Below are 21,908 nucleotides of genomic sequence, written 5' to 3' on the forward strand. Positions count from 1 at the left end.
AGACTGACTCAGCGAAGGATGGCTGTGACTTCTCAGTGGCAGGTCCTGTGAGTTGTATCTATGGAGATCTTCATTTTCAAGCCTGTTTTGCAAGCACAAGACAAGTTAATGAATCCACTCAAAATAAGTATTACCATCAGGGAAGCGATTGAAGATTTATGCTGAAATTTGGCATTATATTTAATATAGTTATTCCAAACTGTAGTCATACAGAACTGGATTGCACCAGCTGTTTTTAGTAAATACTAGTTTAAGTAGTGATTTACTGAATCAGATTAAACTATTAACACTTGTAATATCTGGTAAATGTGCAAATCTGTTGCTGAGAATTATTTGTGGCAATAAGGCCCAATAAGCAACCAACTATGTAAACAAGAAGTCACTGTAGCAACACAAGCTTTAACATAACTTCTAAATATAACAGTTTTAGGAGCCAAAAGATAAAGTAAACATTATTGCTCATCCTTTGTGAATGTCTAACTTGGTTTTATTCATCTCTGCATTCCTGAATTATTTAAAAAGTACATGCAGTTTGCTCTGAGAGGGAATACTCTTTTCGGCTTCGGTAACTGGTCATATGTTGGCAAGCTAACGTTAGATTTGTCAGTCGGTTCTTCAGCTATACACAACAAATCCACTGGTTTAAATTTAGTGTAAATCTTCACTTAGTTAACTGTTACTAGAAATTATAATTTGATTAAAACATCTGTCACCTATAATCAGGCCAGCTGACAGTCTTGCCTGGGCCCGGGACGAGCTAATCTTAGATGGGCCCCCACACACCTGGATCTCTCCTTTTCCCTTGCTTTTCCTCTCCTCTTCCTCTCCTCTCCTCAGTGTTGGGGAAGCTACTTTGCAAGCGTAGCTTGTAAAACTACATGTAGTTCAGCCTGACAGTGGTTTGAACAAACTACATTTCTACCCCTGGAGAAATGTAGTTTGTAAAACTACAGCTAAAAAAAGAAGCTTTAGCAACTACTTATACTTATTATACTCATTTAACTCAGCATTAAATAAATCAGCATGTGGTGTATATGAAACTAAATATAATAGCCTATAAAAAATTCACATGCCAGCAGAAATATGCCTCTCAACTCAGTTTTATTTTTTTAAAGAAAAAAAAGCTGGTCAACATACTGTAGGTTCACCATAGAAATGTTGGGTAATCTATAGATATGTTGGGTAATATAAAGAGAAAATTAAAATACCCAATACCCACTTGTAAATCAGAAATGTAAATCAGTCAACAAAAAATGTAATAAAAAATACAAAGAGGTAGACATATTCTAGATCGGTGTGTCTTGAACAACAATGTTGGCATGTCATGATTCATGCCCTTTTTCAAAGAGAGTTCTGGAACACAATAATGGTAAAATAGAATGTATATTATATAGGTCTTTTTTTAATAAAAAATATTTCATGTGCAGTTGGTCGAGTGGTTAGAGCACATGCCATATACGCTGCTAAATAAAGGCGTCTATGCCAACAAAATCTTTAAAAAATTTCATGTTATTGCCAAAATTGTAGTTTGTAAATTGAGTAGTTTAACTACAAAAAATGACCCAGAAAAGTATTTGAAATACTTGACGCAGCACAACATATGAATGTAGTTTAACTACCAGCAAGTTACAGCTAATTGTAGTTAAGCTATGTAGTTCAATTACATGTAGTTTAAGTCTCCCCAACACGGCCTCTCCTCTGCTCTTCCTACTCCTTCTCTAACAGACTCGGTCATTTTAGTTGGCTATAATGCAGGATCGCTGAAATTAAATGTCTGATCAGTCTCTGATCCATCCTGCTCAGACTCTCTGACGGGGCAGCGAGCCCCTCCCGCTCCACTGTGACTCTCTTTCTCTTCTCTCTCACCGGTAGCTTGACTCTGTCCCTCCGTTGCGGGGCAGCTCTCCCGCATCACTCTCTCGGTCACCTGACTGCAGCTGGATCTCTCTCCTCTCTGACGGAGCTACCAAACTCAACTGTTTCTGTCAAAGATAACGTGTTGTGTCAGGCTTTTATACAAGCTAATGGACGTTAACATTAGAGCTGACCTGTTAGGTTACGTTACAAGGCTGCGCTGTTTCTTACCTTGCTCTACGTTGACTTTACTAGTTCCAGCTTCACCGTCACCACCTTTTTTTAAATATTTGTTTGGAAAATCTCTAAGGCCTCTATTTTCTTCTTCTCTTTTCTTTACTTTTCTGAGCACCGGACTTGGGCTGACCGGGCATTTTTAGCTACTGAACTTCAAATGACAACATCAAGTTTTGATCAGTGGCCAAACCATTTTTGTGTTGGGGGTGGGGTGGTTCTTGACCACTATTTCAAGAGCAATTTGGAAGAAAACAATTAAAAGCTTTTATTTAACTCAAATATTACAATTTTTTTCCACAAATAGGCCTATTTTGAAAAACTATTCCATAATTTAATGTGGGCCCAGTTCATGCCCCCCCCCCCCCCCTACCCTGGGCCCGGGACAACAGGACCATTGTCCCCCCCTATCGGCGGGCGTGCCTATAATACCCGATGTTGATTGAGAGCATGTAGGTACTAGAAAGAGAGCAAATAAGCTAACAACTAGCTAAAATAGATAAATGGTTGTAATAGCTAAAATAGTAATAGTAAATAGTAATTTTAGACATAGCAAGTAATGGGTAAATAGTTAAAATAGATAGCTAACAGGGGATAAATAGTTAAAATAGACGGATGTAATGTATGGATAAATGGTTGAAACAGCAAAAAGTGACGATAACACTAAAATTAATGAGAAATGGTTGAATAGCCTAGCTAAAAGTAAACAGTTAGCTAGCAATGATAGTTCAATTAGATTAATAAAAATGCATGGATAAATGGTTGAAACAACTAGAAATAAAAATAACATCAGCCAAAAGTAAGGGTAAATGGATGAATAAAAGTGATGAATGGATGAAAAAATATGCTAGAAGTGATGTTAGCTCAAAGTAAATGGTTGAATAATTAAATGTAATAAATGGTTGAAATAGCTAGCAGTAGCAGTGAGATAAATCACTGAAATTGATAAAAGGATGTGAAGTGGTTGAAACAGTTTAAAAATAAAAATAAAAGTTGCATTTCTCTACACAGGAATCTGTTCAGTCAATGCAGTTGAGATTATTCAAATTGATCCTCCAAGTTTTTGAGTGGGTCGGATCCATTTACTGAGGGTGCACTGAAAGTCACACATTAACCCTTTGCGATAGCCCTCCTGACAATACAGCTTTTTTGCGTTCAATTCCACAACTCACAAAGACCAATTTGAACATTAGGGTTCTTTTTTCCGGAGAGAAGCAGACACCCAAGACGCAACAAGGCCTACTAGGGTGAGGTCACACATTCATTAGATTAAAACAATCCCTCCCTTTTTTAGGTTAAACTAAAAGTTAAATTCACTCAGGAACACTTTAGTCATAGATTAAAGCTACTCTTACCTTTCTTGCATTTCACACAGCACATTGAAAAAACTAGAACAGCAACAACCCCTCCTCCCTCCTATGTCCCACCCCCGCACTCCCTTCCCCTCCACCTCCGCGAACGTGCACTACAATATTGATGACCAAGACAATGCACATGCACACCAGTGTTGTTTTCGTCAACGATGACGAAATCATTTCGTTGACGCCACTTTTTTTCATGACGATAACGAGACGGTGACGAGATAAACATAGCTCTCTGATGACGAAAACATGACGAGACGTGTGTGAGTTTTCGTTGACGATACGAGAATGGACGAAAATGTTAGTGGGTGATCTGTCAGACGTTTAAAATGCATGATATTTCTCCTTATTGTGTGTGTCAATTAAAACCTAAAAAGTATCTGCTGCTGCCTACAGTCTGGCTGCTGCAGTCTATCCTTGTTTGGTCACGCCCACCACCTGGCGTACAGCGCACAACGTGCTCAACACGTCACACTGTTGTTACTCATCAGACAATGGACCATGATGGCGGCGGCAGTTTCAAAACGGGCTCGGTGGTCGCAAACGCAGAGACGACATATGGATGTATTTTAAATATAACCCAGCAGATAATAAAACAGAGTGTATTGTGAATGAAGACGGTGACAAATGTGGCCACAAAGTAGGCGGAAAAAATACGACCAACTTTAAGCGGCACCTTAAGGCTCGCCACAAGGATATTTTTTATATATTTTTAATACACAATCCTTAGATCAGAAATTTGCCGTTGGGTGGAAACCTTATATGTCTAAAACCATTCCTTTATTATTGTTATTATTTGTGAAAATAGCAGATCTGCAAGTGTTGAACTTATAGATCTGCTGCTATTTTCACAACTTATGTGTGACACTGCCCAACAGCAATCTCCAATACTTATTGACCTAAATTAATTTGTTAAAAGACCACACTTATTTTTTCTTGACTAAAACTAGACTAAAACCCTTTTGAGTTTTCGTCGACTAAAACTGGACTAAAACTATCACATATAGAAGTGACTAAAATGTGACTAAAACTAATAAGCATTTTAGTCCAAAAGACTAAGACTAAATCTAAGATGGTTGTCAAAAACAACACTGATGCACACACACAAAGTAACGTGAGTGGACGGGTTGTTTAAATTCTGATAAACTGTAAATTTGACCAAACATGGAAAAAGTGCCAATCACGAGAGATCTGGCGTTATTTACGCACAGGTTACCCAACACTAGGTCATTATCTAGAGGTAACTTAGGTCCGTTAGCAATATGCTAAACGTGATCCGGTAACTGTAATGTTACAACAAATACAGTCAAACGTAACGTTATCACATATGATGTTGTTAGAAAGACTGAAGGCGGAACCTAAATTTGTTGTTGCCATGGTTTACTCCCTGCCCAGTTATTGTGTGACACGCTATGAAGCCGGCTAACTTTATTTTCCCTAATGTGTGTCCTTAAATGATAAGTTATGTCAATTGATGTTTCACTGATTGTTTGTTTGACTATAACCTGTTTATTGATTTATGTCAATCTCACGGCATTTGTAGCATTTAAACGGCAGTTATAGCACTCGTTAGCATTATGCTAGCGCATTTCTATAATGTTTATTACGGTTTTCTGTTATTAGTGCCATAAATAGCAACAACATATCCTCACATCATCCACCACCAATCATCTATACCATCACCTGTAACATCTGCTGATGAAGAATTATAATTAAATGTTCAATAAATGAAAACCTCCTGTCCCTGACTCTTTAATGGGAGTCTCCTGTCCATATTGCCACTTCAACCAGTATACAGTAGTCTATAAAGTACAGAAGAGCTGCTACAGATGTTGTATGTTAGATTATGCAAAATAAAAATACCTTTCAAGCAGAAACTCCTCCATCGCTCGAAAGCAGAGCCGATGTTGATTCTTGTTTTAGCTCTTGTTGCATCAAGCTCTTTTTTTTTAGTGGTGGCTTTTTCTAATATACTTTTCTTTTTCCCCGTGGGAGCAGCTGGAAGTGGCCCATTTTTGTCGGTCATTGTCAGTTGCTACTGGCTGTTTACGGCTATCTCCGTGTATCATGGATGTATTATAATGTTGTGGACCCACAACAGACTCTCTTCCGGGTAGGGGTGCGCGCACAATTACATGATGCGGAGGGGGAAAACAGACAATCATATCATTCGGACCGAATGATATGATTGGTGAGAGTTTTCACTGAATATTATGAGTGGAATAATGTTTTGTTTCTGTGCCTGGTGGATCTCTCTAAGATTTTAGAGTGCCATTACCTTATTAACAGCATTTTTACCTTAACAAAAAAAAGTGGGTAGGTAAGGGTAGCTCTAACCATTTATTGTAACAAATGGTAATACAGTTTTACTTGGCGTTGTAGGCTCCACTCTAAATATCTCAAGCAATTTTTTCACGTCAGACGCTTTTGGTGTGAACGTATGGAGTTTATTCCCTATCGGATCGGATCAAAACTGTAAACGGGTGCGTTCGCTGCTCTTCGAGGAGCGTCGCATACGGGCGGGCACTCTTTCAACCGGGTTTATCCACTCCTGACCTCCGGTGCTGTAATAAATGTGGTTTCTTTCATTTTTTTGACCACTGTTGGAATAATAATAATAATATTTATTAATATCATTATTAATAATATTATTATTAATGATATTATTTTTTGACCACTGTTGGAATAAAATATAATTTAATAAATACACAAGCGTCCGCGATGTTCATTAAAATAGCTATATTGTATAATAATAATAGTATTATTAATGATTATTTTTTGACCACTGTTGGAATAAAATATAATTTAATAAATACACAAGCGTCCGCGATTTTCATTAAAATAGCTATATTGTATAATAATAATAGTATTATTAATGATTATTTTTTGACCACTGTTGGAATAAAATATAATTTAATAAATACACAAGCGTCCGTGATGTTCATTAAAATAGCTATATTGTATTATAATAATAATATTTATTAAATGATATTTTATTCCAACAGTGATCAAAAAAATGAAAGAAACCACATTTATTACAGCACCGGAGGTCAGGAGTGGATAAACCCGGTTGAAAGAGTGCCCGCCCGTATGTGACGCTCCTTGAAGAGCAGTGAACGCACCCGTTTACAGTTTTGATCCGAGAGCAGGGCAGAGATCCGCAAGCACAAACTCCCTGAGCGGGAGAGGAAGACCTCGAGTGTGAGCGCAGTAAAATCTGCGCGAGCAGCGTTGTAACCGAGTGCGAGGACACAGTGCGAGCATGTCCACAGCAAATTTGAGCGCGAGAGCAGAGTTTTGAGAGTAAATATCACAAAATCTGAGCATGAAATCAATAAATACTGCTCTCAAATCCATTTAATATGCTCTTGAATTAAGATAGGGAATAAACTCCATATGAACGCAGTTTAAGATGCTCCCTGGATTAGCCAGCAGCTTGCTGAACTGAAAACAGGGAGCGCAATGCAAGACCCCCTTGGAGTGGGCCGAAAGAAAGACATGAATTGCAGATTGACCCTAGAGCCATGATGGGACCCTGAACCAGAAAGGTGGAGGCAAGCTTTGACAGCAGCAGTGTGAGCAATGGTTAAGCTACAACAGTGTAGATGGGAGTAATATTTAAAGGGACCGCCTTGTGGTGAGAATGGTTGTGATTGGTGTGTGACTGATAAGGTGTGCTGATTCAATCAGTGGCTGTCAGCTGATTACAGCTGGGGTGTATGACTTCTGTGTCCTGCATGAACTGTTGCTTCATTTGTACAATTATCTAAAAGTTGGGGATAAATTGTTGTGATGGATGAATCCAAAAGGGTTTAAAGAAGTTTGCTAAGAGTAAAAATAATAGCTAAATGGACAAATGGTTGAAATACACAGTGACTGATAACAGTCCAAATACCTACTTAGTTCAAATAGATGGGTGCAAAGTAAAGAGTTAAAAGCTAAGCTAGTAGCTGAACATTTGTAGCTTATTAAGATTATTGAAGGCATTGGAAGTATATTCATTAAACTATTTAATCACATGTAATTCAGTTGTGAAAAATATTGTGAACAATTTTGATGTACTACTGTATACCTTTGTAATTTCATTTTCTACTACTTCATACTTCTGCCACACTACATTGTACTTTTTAACTCATTACATTATTGAAAGCTTTAGTTACTTTTCAGATTAATATTTTAAACAATGAGTAATATAGAGAGTTTAAGATCAACATAAAACACACTACGTAAGATTAAACCAGTGGTTTCCAGTCCCTTTGTTATGTCTATGATTTGTTAGCAGCTCCACCAAAAATGACATTTCCCCTCTGAATGTCTCACATGGTTTAATTTCAATAAATGATATATAAATGTATTAATGATTATGTCAAAAATCAAATATCAGAGGAAGAAGTTAAAAATAAAAATAAAAATCTGAAAACCAATATGTATCTCAGAACTCAGTTTTGGAAGATTCTGCTTACACAGTGATGTTATGTAGAATATTTGACAATGTAAAATTTCTTCATTTGAGAGGTTGATTTATGCAATGTATATATTGAGCTAAAGTGAAATGACAGATTGGCCCAAAGAGATGTTAAATAATGTGAATATTTTGAACACTACTGCCAATTATGAACTTATTGTCCCTACGGGTATTATACAGAATCCATTTTTATAACTTTTCAACATTTACATTTATTTGACTGACACAAATACAGACAACAATCACATTTTCAGTCACAATTATATACAATTCAGAATGACCTGTGGATCCAAGGCAGCGGGCCAGTCAGCAGAGCTGCAGGGCAGTCAAACACGCCGCTCGGAAGAAGACTTTTGAAGAATCTTCTGCAACGTGTTGTGGAGGCTGATCAAAAAAGCTTGGTTTCCAGCTTTGGTTAGGTGCAGTCCGTCTGGCAGAAAGATGTTCTTGTCATAAAACTTGAGCAATGGATGTTCAATGAATTCGCCTCTGAGGTCTTGAAAATTCCTCCTCGTGAATCTGTTGACAGACTGCCTGTTATTGTTAATCTTGACTTGACTTCTCCACACCCGCCGCTCACTGATGCTGGAAAACGCTATCTGCATTGAGGGAAACTCTGCCCGCAGCTGCTGCAAATCCTTCTGCATTAGAAATGCAAGTTGCTTAGGGGACATCAGTCCGAGGTCATTGCCACCGGCATGGACCAAAAGAATGTCAGGGGGACTCTGTTTGCTCAACTCGTAATAAAAACGGGGAAGGACACCACTCCAACGCATTCCTGCTTTGCCAAACCACTGAACTTTGGCATTAACTCTGAAATTCTTGTCGAACTCCTCACGCACCGCTTCCTCCCCTCGACGAACATAACTGTCGCCAATGATCCACATCTTTGACACCATTTCCGTCAGCGTAGAGTGTCTGGTGCCATTTGAGGATACCTCTATTCTGATGGAAGACAACCTTGTTCACAGTGCTGGAGGCCTCTTTAGTGGTGCTTGGTCGTTCTTTGACTTTGTCCTCTGTGTCGGCAGTTATCCTCCTCCACTTTCTTTCCGGGGAGGACATCTCTGGGTCTCTATGGCTGTCCTGAGAAACGTCAGAGTAGGGCCTTTTCTTGGCAAGTCTTCGTTTGCAGAGTTTGATCTTCTTCCTTTCAGGAGAAGAGAGCTCTGCAGTTATGTGGCTGTCCTGTGACATTTCTGAATAGGACCTTTTCATAGCAAATCTTCCTTCACAGATCGTCCTCTTGTCATTATTATGGGTTCATGATAGAAGCGACAAAAGAGCTAGATTTTGCAGCCATTTTATGACAGGAATCCTGTTGCGTGAAACTCCAACTCCAACTTTCCAAACTGTTTGTCTAAAACTCTTTGAGATAAGCCGATCAGAAACTGGTCTCTGCACTCACAAAGTTGAACTGACGATGTGGCAAAGATTCTAATTCATGAAAGTTCCGAGGTATATGAAATTACTGAAGCGCATTGCATTCACTGGATAAAAAAAAATTAGACACCTTATCTCGTAATTATGAGAAAAGATCTCGTAATTATGAGATGAGGAAAGTTGCCACATTGGCCACTGCTTCACTCAGAATGCACCTTCTATTAATGCAACACCAATTAACGAATTACAGGCTGAAAACTTTTTTATACGTTCACTGCGTGCTTCTGTGTGCATCTTATACGAGTTTGGCATATGTTTAGACCATAGACTGTATATAAGAAATGGACGTTACATCCGTGACGTCACCCATTAGTTTGTGGACTGCTGCTCGGAAGCCAATAGTTTCGGATCTGAGCAGCGCCATCTTGAAAATTTCAGGTGTGTGCCGGGAAAATTAAAAACACGGATTCTACTTATATGGGCATCAGGAAGAGCAAGTGGACGGAGCGGGGCAGGTTGCGAGGGCTGGATCTACCACAGTCTACACTGGCAACCTGGTGATGCTAACCAAGTTAGCTGTTACGACTAACTATAACCACAAAACTCCGGAGAAAACTGTCGGTGTGAAACAAATTCACGGCTATTTCCTGCAGTCTATCTGTCCGCGCTCCTGAAACTGTGAATCAATCAACCTGTCAATGACGACGTAGCCACGCCCTAATGCATACCCTGCTTTATCGTCAAATATAAAATCAGGTAGGCCAAAATTTCACAAATGAACATCATACTGCATTGAAGAAGGATTTTAAACTAGCGATTGAGACCATAAACACATTTTGAAAACGTTTACTGAGGTTAGAAATCAAGTGAGAAGTTGGTGAATTCTCCATTGACTTGTATAGAGACGGAAGTCCTTTTGACACCAAAACGGTCGCCCCCTGGTGGCCTTATGATAGAATGCAGTTTTAAGTTACTTCCTCGTTGGCCTCATTTCAGAGGACCGGAACTCCCCGCCTGGTTTAGACGCATCAGTTTGACTGGAGGCTGTCAAACAAAACATTTGGATGAAACAGAACACAACTGCACATACGTTTTATGCTTTAGGCAGACATGTTTTTTTATCACTTGAACACTTCAATCGACAACTCGCAGCACATTATAAGAATATCGATATTAAGAGCACTGATAACACACAACGACACACAAAGCCGGACTGCGCACACACACATATACACACCGGCACGGATACTCTCACGCACTCTAAGCCTACTGATACATGCAAGTCATGTCCATAACCCGCATGGTTCTTCAATGCAAGTTGCAACTTATTAACCTAATGAATGATGCATTGTAGGAGTTGATGTGAAAATCAATCGGCTGATGCAATTGCCATGTGACATCGTTACCTTGGCAACAGAAAAGCTGACATGGCTGACATGCATGATTAAGTTGTTGTTATTGTTGTTATTAAGCTAGCATGCGCAGTGTTGGCATACTAATATTAATACCATCCTCATTTTTAAGAAACATCAGTATTTCCCAGTGTCTCAAACCAAGAAGGTAGTAATAGCAGATTAACTGCGATAGCGCCATCATTGCCACTGAGAGAGGATTTACAGACGTTTCCTTTTTCTTTATCTTATCTTATCTCTGATCAGGATCTCATAATTACGAAATCTTTTTTCATAATTACGAGATCCTGATCTCGTAATTATAACTTTAAGTCCCCTCCTATATACAGCTTATAAATGGATTATAACACACTATAATGTACTGGTAAGCAGATATAAGTGTATACAAACGCATTTGTCCACAAAAACAACTCCTGTTGGCGCCCATAAGTAAATCTAGTTTATAAACAGTATATGCATGTTAGAAGTCTTTTATTTGCAAAAAAAAATGAAAATGTTATTATAAATATTATCCAACATGCCACAAGGCAATGTTATACTAAATATTATTTATATTTGCAGAACATATGAAAGCATGTTCAGAAAATGATGATAACAAGATGTTGAATTAAGCGAAAAAAGAGCAGAGCTGTAAACTTAAGACAAAATGAGGACTTCAGATTTTACCTGATTATCACATCAGGTCTCAGTATGTCAGAATTGTTTCCATACTACAGCTGAAATGTCTCGTCTGGTAATAATAATAATAAAAAAGAAAACATTTTCTTCACCTGGACCTTACAATGTAAAATGTTGCCAAGTGATGATGGAAAGATGAAAGATGTGGATCTGTTTCTTGTGCGTGCCTTCGAAACTCCAAAATATTGCCTGATTTGTATGCAACTTTGGTGCGCCTGCCTGTCTTGGCTAGAAGTGATATTCGTGGCCTTATCCTCATTATTAACATACAGTACTTTATACTTTGTTTTAACACAGGGGAAAGGTATTAAAATATGCACCTGTTAATGATAGTTCTGCAGGACATTAAGAGAGGATCGCATGGACAGAAACCAGATAAGTCAATTTATAATATATGATATTACATATATACACATAAGGTCTTATATGGAAGTTTGAATGATTTTTATTTTAGTGGAATGATTCCTCGATTCCCCTGGGTTAAATGAGGTTTGACTCTCTGCTGTCATCTGTGGGTTGTGTAATCTGATGTTGAAAGATCAATATGACCAAACTCTGCCCTTGATGCCTGCATTATCGGGTGTCAGGTGGCAGTAATAAGGCTAATGGAATGATTTGGCTCATAGCCAGGTGCAGATGTGCATGCCAGTCTGTTCAAAGTGGAACATAAATAGAGGAATTTCTGCTATTATGAACCACAAATCTGCATTTCATGCAAAAAATATTCTGTTGTCTTTCTTCATTTTTAATGTTGATATTAAATTTAAATTAGCTAGTGTACTAGATGAAATTATGCAAAGCAAAAAAGGTTAACTCAACATTGTTCTCATGAATTTAATCTAACTTTGCTTGGTTCTTCAGCAGTTCTTTCCCATATCATTATTAAATTGTTATTATTTGATAAATTACTTATAATTTCAATACATTTTTTGCTGAAAATGATGGGATGAGGGAAACATTTATTGTATATTTCTATTTGGCACCTTGACTAGTCCTACATTTAAGCTGTCTGAAATCACCATTATAATGAAAATGTGAAAGACATGAAAGGTCTGATTTGTACTAATTACTTCGGTGAGTAGTTTTAAGCAGTACTGAAGGGCTTCAATTTAAATTAACCTTGAGTGAAAACCTAGAGGTCATGATGATAACTTTGCCCATCTTTCCTTGTTTATTATGATTATTATTATACAGTTCTCAAACCAGTACAATAACACACTCATTTTCAACCTTTTATCTGCTAGTACATACTCATACATCAGTTTATCTGTCAATTTTGAACTGAGCACTATAAATTTACTACCGCTATCTGAGACTTTATTATTCAAACAGGTACTTCAGATGAAAATGTGTCAAACATATTTACATTTAATTAATATAATTATTCTCCACAATACTGTAATAATAATGTAATAATGAATGCTAATTCTATGGTGGTCAGTTTGAGCTTTAAAAGAACCGTCTACTAAATACTCAATTTATAGAGTGCAACTTAATTTAAATATTGTTACTTCTCCAGTCCATTATTGCATGATATCTCTCTCATCTGTCTAAGAAATGTGAAGAGCTGTCCAAGCTGTTTCCCTCTGCTTCCAGTCTTTAAGCTAACAGTCTTTAACTGCTGATGCTACCTTCATATTTAGTTTTGTACATATATAAGAGAGGTCAATTTTCTCATCTAACTCTCAGCAAGACAGCAAATAAGCCCATTTCTCAAATGGAGAGCTATTCCTTTAAGTTGGATGAAATCTGCAATGAAAGAAATAAATCAGTGCTACATGGACATTTACTCATTTATGGTAAATCTTAACATACAGGGGATATGTTGCAGATCTGGACTTGTCAAGATTTCAGGAGTCATAAATGTGATTTATACGCAAATCTCTTTTGTTTTATCATAATAAACAAAGAGGAGTAATTGTCTGTGTGTGTTTGTGTGTTTATTTGTGTGTGTCTGTCTATTTGTCTGTGTGCGTGAGAGTACAGATAAAAGCGAGACACCCCCGGCCCGTAAAGCGATCCTGACACCATGAATAATGGAGAGTGCCGTGGCAGAGAGGATAAGTTCTCTGTGCAAGGCTCCTTTTTCACAGGGCTTTCTCCCGTGGGTCACATGAGTGCTGAGGTGACAGTAATTTTTCATGAGTAGTGTGTGTTAGTCGTATGGCCATACTACCCAGGTAGGAGATGTCCAGGCAGCCATCACTCCCTCTGCCTGTCCTGAGTCTGTGTCTGCAGCTGCACACACCCAGGTGGCTCTGAACCCCACGATCCCAGAACCTCTCTGCAGCCAAGGGTCAAATGAATTGTCTTACATTAGAAACTCAAGGCAGCACTTACGAAACTAAAGGCCAGGGAAGTAAATGAATAAAAGATGCCGTCAAAACAGAAAAACTCCACAGCTTCAGAAGAAACCGAAGAGGTTGATGACGAAGTGGAGGAAACAGAGCCAAAAGTAAAGGAGAGGAGCAACAAAGTGACCTGTGAGGACGCCACAAAAGGAGAGAAAGGTCGGAAGAAAAACAAGAGTGTGAAGAGCTCAGAGAATCAGGAGGTCTCAGAGAAGAAAAAAGAGGGAGAAAAGGTAAAAGAGAAAAAGAAGAAAAAGAAACCAGAGGAGGATGCTGATGGTGGTGCTGTGATTGAAAATGAAGATGGAGACGGCGAGCAGAACAATAATGACCCCATCACCAATTCCAAAAAGGAAAAATCAGGGAAACTCAAAGAGGAAGTGACTGAGGGAACAAAGGAGGAAAAGAAGAAAAAGAAGAAGAAATCCTCCACAGAGAATCCAGAGGGGGGCGAGGAGATGAGCTCCAAAGACAAGAAGTCTAAAGACGGCAAGAAGAAGAAGAAGCAGTCTCACAATGATGATGATGAGGAGCCCTTGATGGAGGAGCAGGAAGAGGAGGAGGACTCAAAGAAAAAGAAAAAGAAGAAGGCAAAGAAGGGATCTGCTGACAGTGATGAAGATAAAAAGAAAAAGGGGAAAAAATCCAAAGCTAAACAGGTGGACTATGCTGTGATCTACCAGAACGAGCTGTTTAACTACCACACAGACTCATCAGATGGATATGAGGATGAGTACTACAAAAAGAAAGGTAAGGATTTATCATTGTAGAGCCCACAGGGAAGCCTCACATGATGCAACATAAGGTAAGTGTCAGCTATCTGACATACAGTATGTACCTACCTGTTGGAGTGTACCATCCAGCCAAATCTTGTATACAGGTTTCCTCTGGTGCCCTTTAGCTCTCAGCAGAAGCACCCAGGGAATCCCTCTGTGATTGTTCTTGGGTGAAAGCTCAGTTATGTTCCACATGAATGGAGCCAAACAGAGGCTCCGGGGCAGACAGGTGCTGGGTGCTGTCCCAGTTGCAGTGGTTAGAAGCACAGCCGGGAGCCAGAGGAGGTAGCAGAACAGAGGTTCCCAAACAAGGGAGCTAGGATAGAACCATACCAACAGTGAATTGACTTGACTTACAAATATAGTGTGTATATTCAAAGCCAGATATATTTGCCATACAACTCTGTTGTCCAAAAACTGTGAAGACATTGAACCACACCATTACCCTTCTGTCATCCCTGAGGAATATGAACATGTTAATCTATTTAGAAAAGGCTCTAAAGATGATAATGTTTTCAGTCTCCTGAGAGTATTTCTGTGTAGACAGATATTGCTCCATTTACAGCGGTTCTCTAGCTTGTTGTGCTACATATCACAACCTTTGATTAGGTAAATGTCTCAAAGAAATTAAGTAACAAAGTGAAGAGGCTGTGATATGTAGCACAATAAGCTAACAACGGTCTGTAAACTGCACATGCTCAGTGCCAAATCTTTCTTCCACAGAACTACTCCCCTGAGACTGAAAACATGATCACTGTTATTATTCTTTGGAGCCGTCTCAAAACAATCTAACATGTCCAAATGCTTCAGAGCCAAAGAACATGTGCAACACCCAGTGCAACAGTGTGGCTCACTGATGAGTTTTTTAATTGATTTTGGACAACAGAGATCTAACAGCACAGAGGAATAAGATATATCAGGCTTTGGATGCACACACAATACATGTAAGAAGAATACATTCATTGTTGGTTTGACTCTGCACATGAGATTTGTTTACATTAAGAAAAATATTTCCAGCCTTATCCTTAAACAACCTGGACAATAAAAACCTTAACAACTACTGATATATGTGACAATACAGAACAGAAAAGATATAAACTCTTAACTACTGATAATGGGTGTAAAATGTAACATTAATTATGTGCTCCTCAGCTGTGTGGAGCTGAATTAGACTATCATCCAGTGAAAATAATCAGTTAGTTTGGATCATCATTTTAAAAATACACATTAAATCTAAAATCTAAATGCATAAAAGTTGCACTGTGTGAAGCCAGCACTGATTCAGTATTTTACATCAATTACTGCAGATGCACATGAACAACTCTTTTTTTCTTTCTTTTTTTTTTTTTTTTTAATATCTGCGTGAAACAACTAAAACCTGATGTGATTTTATGTTTGTCTGTAGTCACTAACAGCACTTTGTTAAGACTCTGGAAAGATCCTGTTCTTGGTTAAATATTTAAAAATGTGACTGTTACTTAAAGCACAGGACAGGACATGTTTACTGTAATGCCAAACTGAAACCACAATTTTTCCTTAACCATAACCAAAGTGTTTTGGTTGCCTAAACCTAACCACTCATGGGGAATAAACTCCAGTCTCCGGTATCAAAGCTCTTTCTTCCTGAACTTATTTGGCGAAACCAGTTGGTAGCCTATCAACGTAATTCAGAGGGGACAAAGTTGCTATGAAGGAGCACTGGGAAAGTCTAGCACTCAGCTGAGATCAAGGTGTTTTGAATAAGGAAATTGCACACAAACACATAACACATCTGGACTTAAAAGCTCTACATCTATTTTCCCCCATCATGTTGACAGAAAAAGTGCTCAAAATGTGACATTTCAGTCTTTTTACACCATCTTGCTCAATGCTACCATACAAGAGCTGGTTAGTTTATTATACTTTTAGCTCTTTATCTGCAGTGCTGATTATGAAATGAGTAGTAAGTATCATTGTCAGTGTTAGTGATACATTCCTGTGTACATGCCTTTGTTACCTCTGACTCTGTCTCTCCAAGGAGTTTTATCAAGGCTCAGTTTTACTAGGCCAGTTTCTATCTGATTTTATCAGGTGTCGCTCTTTCTCCTTAATCAGCTTTTAATAGGTTAGCTCACTATTAATTAGATCTCCATGTCCCTTTGATCAAATTGCTCTTTATCATATCTCTGCTTCTCCTTTCCTCCTGTCCTGGATGTTTGTAGACAATCTGTGTCTCTGTTAATAGCATTCTTCTGCGCTGATCCACTTTTCCCTCCTTCTTTATCCCTTTATTTAGTGCAAGCTTAGTGATTAACATGAAAACACATGACAGTTGGGACAGTCTAAACAGAAGAAACAAAAAGAAGCAGGCAGTAACCAAAACAACAACATGAGCAACATGATGAAAAATTTAAATAAAATATTTTAAAACATGGCTTAATACCAGATGCACATGTGGTGTGTGTGTTTATGTGTGTGTGTTATGTGTAGATGTGTCTGTTTGTAAGGATATAGAGGAGAGAGAGAAGAGGGGACAAAAGAAAAGAAAAGCTGCTGAGAGACAACGAGGCGCCAGGGTGAAACCAGGATGAGTCAGGACAGATTTTTTCTCTCTCCTTCTCTCCTCTTACCCAACCACTTCTTTTTACAGTTTGTTTGTCTACCAGTCCGAACTCCGCTTTCCTCCTTACTCTTCTTTGCTCTCACAGATACCCTCTAGAACAGCCCTCGCCCCTACAAAAGGGGTCTGAGGAAAACCTTCATCATTCACCATCATTTTCGATATCCTTTTAACATGTGTAATAGCAATTATATTATTATTATTATAATAGTAATTATCACCACCATTCCCAATCTCAACCTATCAATAATAATCTAGATAATAGTCAATATCATGGTGATAATGTATTAATTCATTCCTAAATTGAAATACAAATATTACAATGAACACATTTAGTTTGCCACTCTTTGATAATTTATTTAAAACATTGCTTAGCCTACAAAGACCCCAGTCTACCATTCAATTTACCATTAAAACAGTTCTCCTCTGTTCAGACTGGACATCTCTTTGCTTCTCTAAAAGGAGACAAAGATACAGTTTGACCTTAAGTCCCATAGCTTGTGTGAGTGTCCCATACCTTCCAGTTCATCTTACATAACCACAGGAGAGACGAGTAAAGCAACAGGACTATAGAATTACCATTGTATAGTCCAAACTGTAGAGTCTCAGGCAACAGCCAATAGCTGACTAATCTCCTACTGAAGATTTAATGTTGTTACTGTAACAGAAACAAAGGCTGTTTAGCAGGTGTGACTTTTGAAGGTCTCTCTAACAAAATAGTAATTCCTTGTGTAGATGATGATGATCACAAATTATTTGATGAGTCATTATCAGCTCATGGGATTCATGGTCACAAAAGTTAAAGTGACACAGTAAGTATATTAGCCTATACAGATAAACAGCAACTGCTTCTGTAGAGTAAAAGTGTAAATTCCCAACATACAAATGCCCATGATGACACAAACTGATGCAGATTTGAAGACTGCTGAGTATTCACCTTGTTTACCTTCCTATCAATGTGGTGACTTGGTCAGACGAAGAGACACATTTGTGAAATGTGAGAGAGGCTTGGCTGGTGCATTACACCAAGACGTAGATTCGCTGCAGATTCGCCGCATTGAATTCCCTGGCAACTGAGCATGGAAGGAAACATAATGCTCCCTAATGTTTATAGATTATTGGACACTGTCTGCGAATGTGACTTTGGGTTTGTCCTTTTGTTCAACGTTTTACTCTTGATATTATCAAGTGATAGATGTTTCTGATTCGCAGCTCGTCATTAAGAGAATGTGCATTTCTGTTGTGATTTTGCGTGACATGGCACACATTTTCGTCTCTTTCTAATCTCCATTTTCCTCTCTCTTCCAGTGTATGAGGTGGTCACTGTCACTGGTGATGTAAAAGGAGCCGGGACTGATGCTAATATTTTTGTTACTCTTTTTGGAGAATTTGGCGTCACGCCCAAGGTTGGCCTGGCAAGCAAGTGAGTTTTGAAAAGGAAGACTCTTTTGGACTCTAAACAGGTCTCAATTAATGTCTCTGCACTGATTCTTTAAATACTTTTTATATCAGGCTTTAAATGTAATGTTGTAGCTTTGAGTCAATTGGATTTCATTCTGTTTAATTTCACAGAGCAATATTTTTCTATATCAGTTATTAATTTAAGTTTATGTTTTCTATTCCTCTTTGATCTTTCAGCACAGAAAAGAGGTATTCTATAATCAACCTGATAAAGAATGATTATGATTCTTTCTTTGTGTTGGGTTGTATTGTACATATAACACTGTAAGAGAGAGCATTCTTGCTCAGCATTAATCTGATACCTGTAGACTCAATCTGCACACGAAGAATCTCTTTAACATGTTTGTCGAAACCATATCCACCTGATCTGAAATTTAAAATCCTGTTTATAGCAGAGGTTGGGTTATGCTGAGGAATCTTTCTTCTATACAGTCGTATAAAATGTCGGACACAGAATATCTGGAGTAAGGAGGAACTATTAGACATGGCCGGTCTTCTTTTCCATTCAAAGGCAAATGAAAGAAGACCACGATGTCATTTCTGTGGATGATCGAATGACTCTGAGGAGATCTTATCAGCAGCAGGCTCCCTTTATCTCTCCACACATTGATTGACAGATAGGGTTACCTGTGCAGCGTATAGGATTTACCAGCTTATTGTAAGCTACATTGGACCATGTTACACACACCTTGTGGTGGTCTCATTCATCCACTTCAGACAGCATCAACATGCCATGTATTCAGTATCTCCATGCTGTGTGACTGAAGTACCATACATGGACGTTGATGAATTTGCATAGTAAGGAGTTTCGCCTTACTCCGATATATTTTAAGTCCTGCCTGTATTGTGTCATGATCTATTAAAACTTTACAACATGATACAGGTAAGGGAGGGTTGCTATGGATTCTAGCATATTTGCCCGATTGAACAATCGAGGCAGATTGAAGATACAACTCTTTGGAAATTCAGTGTAATTACAAATCAACCAAATTGCATGAATTCCAAAGTTTGCATTGGGTTTGCTTTTCCTAATCAATGTCTCAACATCCTTTTCCCACAGGTGATTTTACACAGAAAGAGAGAATGCGGGCATGTATTAATATGTGTTGGACGGTATTTCATTCATGGCAGTTTTTTGCTGTATATGGCACTGTGAGCCTTAAATGTGCGAGCCTTGGCATTGTCCTTGGGTTAAGTGTTGAAGGGAGTGGAGAACAGATGGAGATGTGGGTCAGAAACAAAGCCAAGTATTTTCTGCTAATGGAAAAGAGGGTGTCTGATTCACTGTGGCTGGCAGAGGGGGTCTGCTGTGTGCACAGGCTTGGTTCATCTCAGTAAGTGGTAGTAGGACATGGAGGAAGAGGGAGCGTTGAAGTGGCTGAGCCTTAAGAGGTTTCAGATTATACCACTGCCATGAGACCACCAGGGTACCCTAAGCCGGATCAGTCAGGAGATGTAATTTACTGTGCAAGAGTTCAGTTGCTGTTGTCTGTCTGAACTGTTTCTCTTCACCCCCTATAATCTCTCTTGATCAAATAAAGTATCTGTCTTTCTCACACACAGGCTCTCAGTTAAGCTGCATGTCTCCCAAATTCATTTCCCACATTTCCTTGATTCACAGAAGCAGAACTGCATTTGAGAAGAATAAGACCGATGTTTTCCGTATAAAAACACACAACGTGGGGCCTGTGAAGAAGCTGAGGTAAACTCCACTGTGCTGACTTAGATCTGTGAAACCTATTATATATATATATATATATATATATATATATATATATATATATATATATATATATATATATATATATATATATATATATATATATATATATATATATACACACACACACACACATATTACACTTTACTTATTACCTTTTACAGTGTGGACCTTATTGTATACCGTAATGCCTCTTTCATGTTTGCTGACTGCAGGAGATTTCACAGCTACAGGACACTGACAGCATCACAGTTTACGCTTCGTAGTTATACCTCACACAGGATAACAGCAGCTTACAAAGGGGATCACACAGGAACATTTCTCACTTATTTTCCAGCTGTGCTGGCCATCAAAGGATTCCATCCAGTGAGAGAAGGTTAAGCCCCATCTGTTGTTGGGAGTTAGTGTCTTAGTTACTGCAGAGGAGTTACATCACAGCTACCAGACGTAAACAGTGTCATGATGCAGCAGGATGCATTTTAAAGTCTCATTCCTTATCATAAATGCTACTAAGCTCCATCTCCATTACAACTGTGAACACTATCCATGGATAAAGAGTGTGTGATATGCTTGATATCGCCATAATAAGCCAGTAAGTGGAACTGTGAATTGTCCTGTCCAAGAGAATAAACTTTCATGTCTTCAAAATGTTGTAAACATTGACAGATGAGTCTATCTATGAGAAATAGTTTTAGATTTTGGTGAATAATATTCACCAAAATAATAGTAATAGATATACTATCAGGCAGTATCAAGGCTTGTAATGCTGGAGAGTGAAGACGTTTCTGCTTATATTAAACTGTAGTTATATCATCCTGCAGCAGAATTAGCCAGAGGCGGTGAAGAATAAGAATTTCCATGCTAATATGGCAGCTTTATGTAAATCAGGTGCATTATTCATGGATGCTATTCTACCATATTTTAGTCAGCCCTCATATTTCTGATGTGTCAGAACCACAATGCTTGAGGATAAACAGCACCTGTGTCTCTTCACAGTTTTTTTGTTATCTATCACTGCAAGAATACAAACAAACTAAAAAAAGGGATTTGCACATTTGATGCACACAGCTGAGAAATGATTACCTGCAAGGGGAATTCATGTCACACTCTGACACTATGTTGATTTCCCCAGGATTGAGCACGACAACACGGGGATGAACGCCAGCTGGTTCTTGGACAGGGTGGTGGTGACCGACATGCACCGGCCCCATCTGCGCTTCTATTTTGCCTGCAACAACTGGCTGAGTCGGGAGGAGGGTGACAACTTGTTTGTCAGGGACCTGCTGGCCAGCAAGGACCCCATGGACGTCCCAAAATGTAGGTCACTCTAGGACAAATGCATAACACAAAGCAGAAACAAAGGTTCACAAAGCACCAAAAATAACAACTGAATAAAATTCCAAATGCCTGCACTTTTAGGGGAATTTTTTTTCTTAAAAAATATAGTCCAACTGAAATAATAATGCTTATTTTTATTTCTGTAAAAGAACACAGATATGTTCTGTAAATTATGTGTTTTGCTTTTCTTTGAGAAGAAAAAAAGTACCCAAAAGACAGAGGGAACTCCATACAGCCAATCAAATTGCTTAATTTTAAACCATATTTATGTCATTC

At 38.4% G+C, this 21,908-nt stretch overlaps 1 protein-coding gene across 1 annotated transcript in view; it reads left to right on the plus strand.

Annotated features, from left to right (window-relative positions):
- Positions 1 to 13,761: 13,761 nt before the first annotated feature.
- The window catches only part of LOC133995729 (lipoxygenase homology domain-containing protein 1), a 29,640-nt gene continuing 21,493 nt past the window's right edge, over positions 13,762 to 21,908 (plus strand). Inside the window, exons 1-6 of the mRNA XM_062435201.1 lie at positions 13,762 to 13,941; positions 14,092 to 14,246; positions 14,352 to 14,488; positions 18,422 to 18,536; positions 20,196 to 20,276; positions 21,427 to 21,611. Coding sequence (XP_062291185.1) covers positions 13,762 to 13,941; positions 14,092 to 14,246; positions 14,352 to 14,488; positions 18,422 to 18,536; positions 20,196 to 20,276; positions 21,427 to 21,611 — 853 coding nt within the window. The remainder of the gene's footprint in view (positions 13,942 to 14,091; positions 14,247 to 14,351; positions 14,489 to 18,421; positions 18,537 to 20,195; positions 20,277 to 21,426; positions 21,612 to 21,908) is intronic.

The sequence above is a fragment of the Scomber scombrus genome, chromosome 15, assembly GCF_963691925.1.
Source record: "Scomber scombrus chromosome 15, fScoSco1.1, whole genome shotgun sequence".
NCBI lineage: Eukaryota > Metazoa > Chordata > Actinopteri > Scombriformes > Scombridae > Scomber > Scomber scombrus.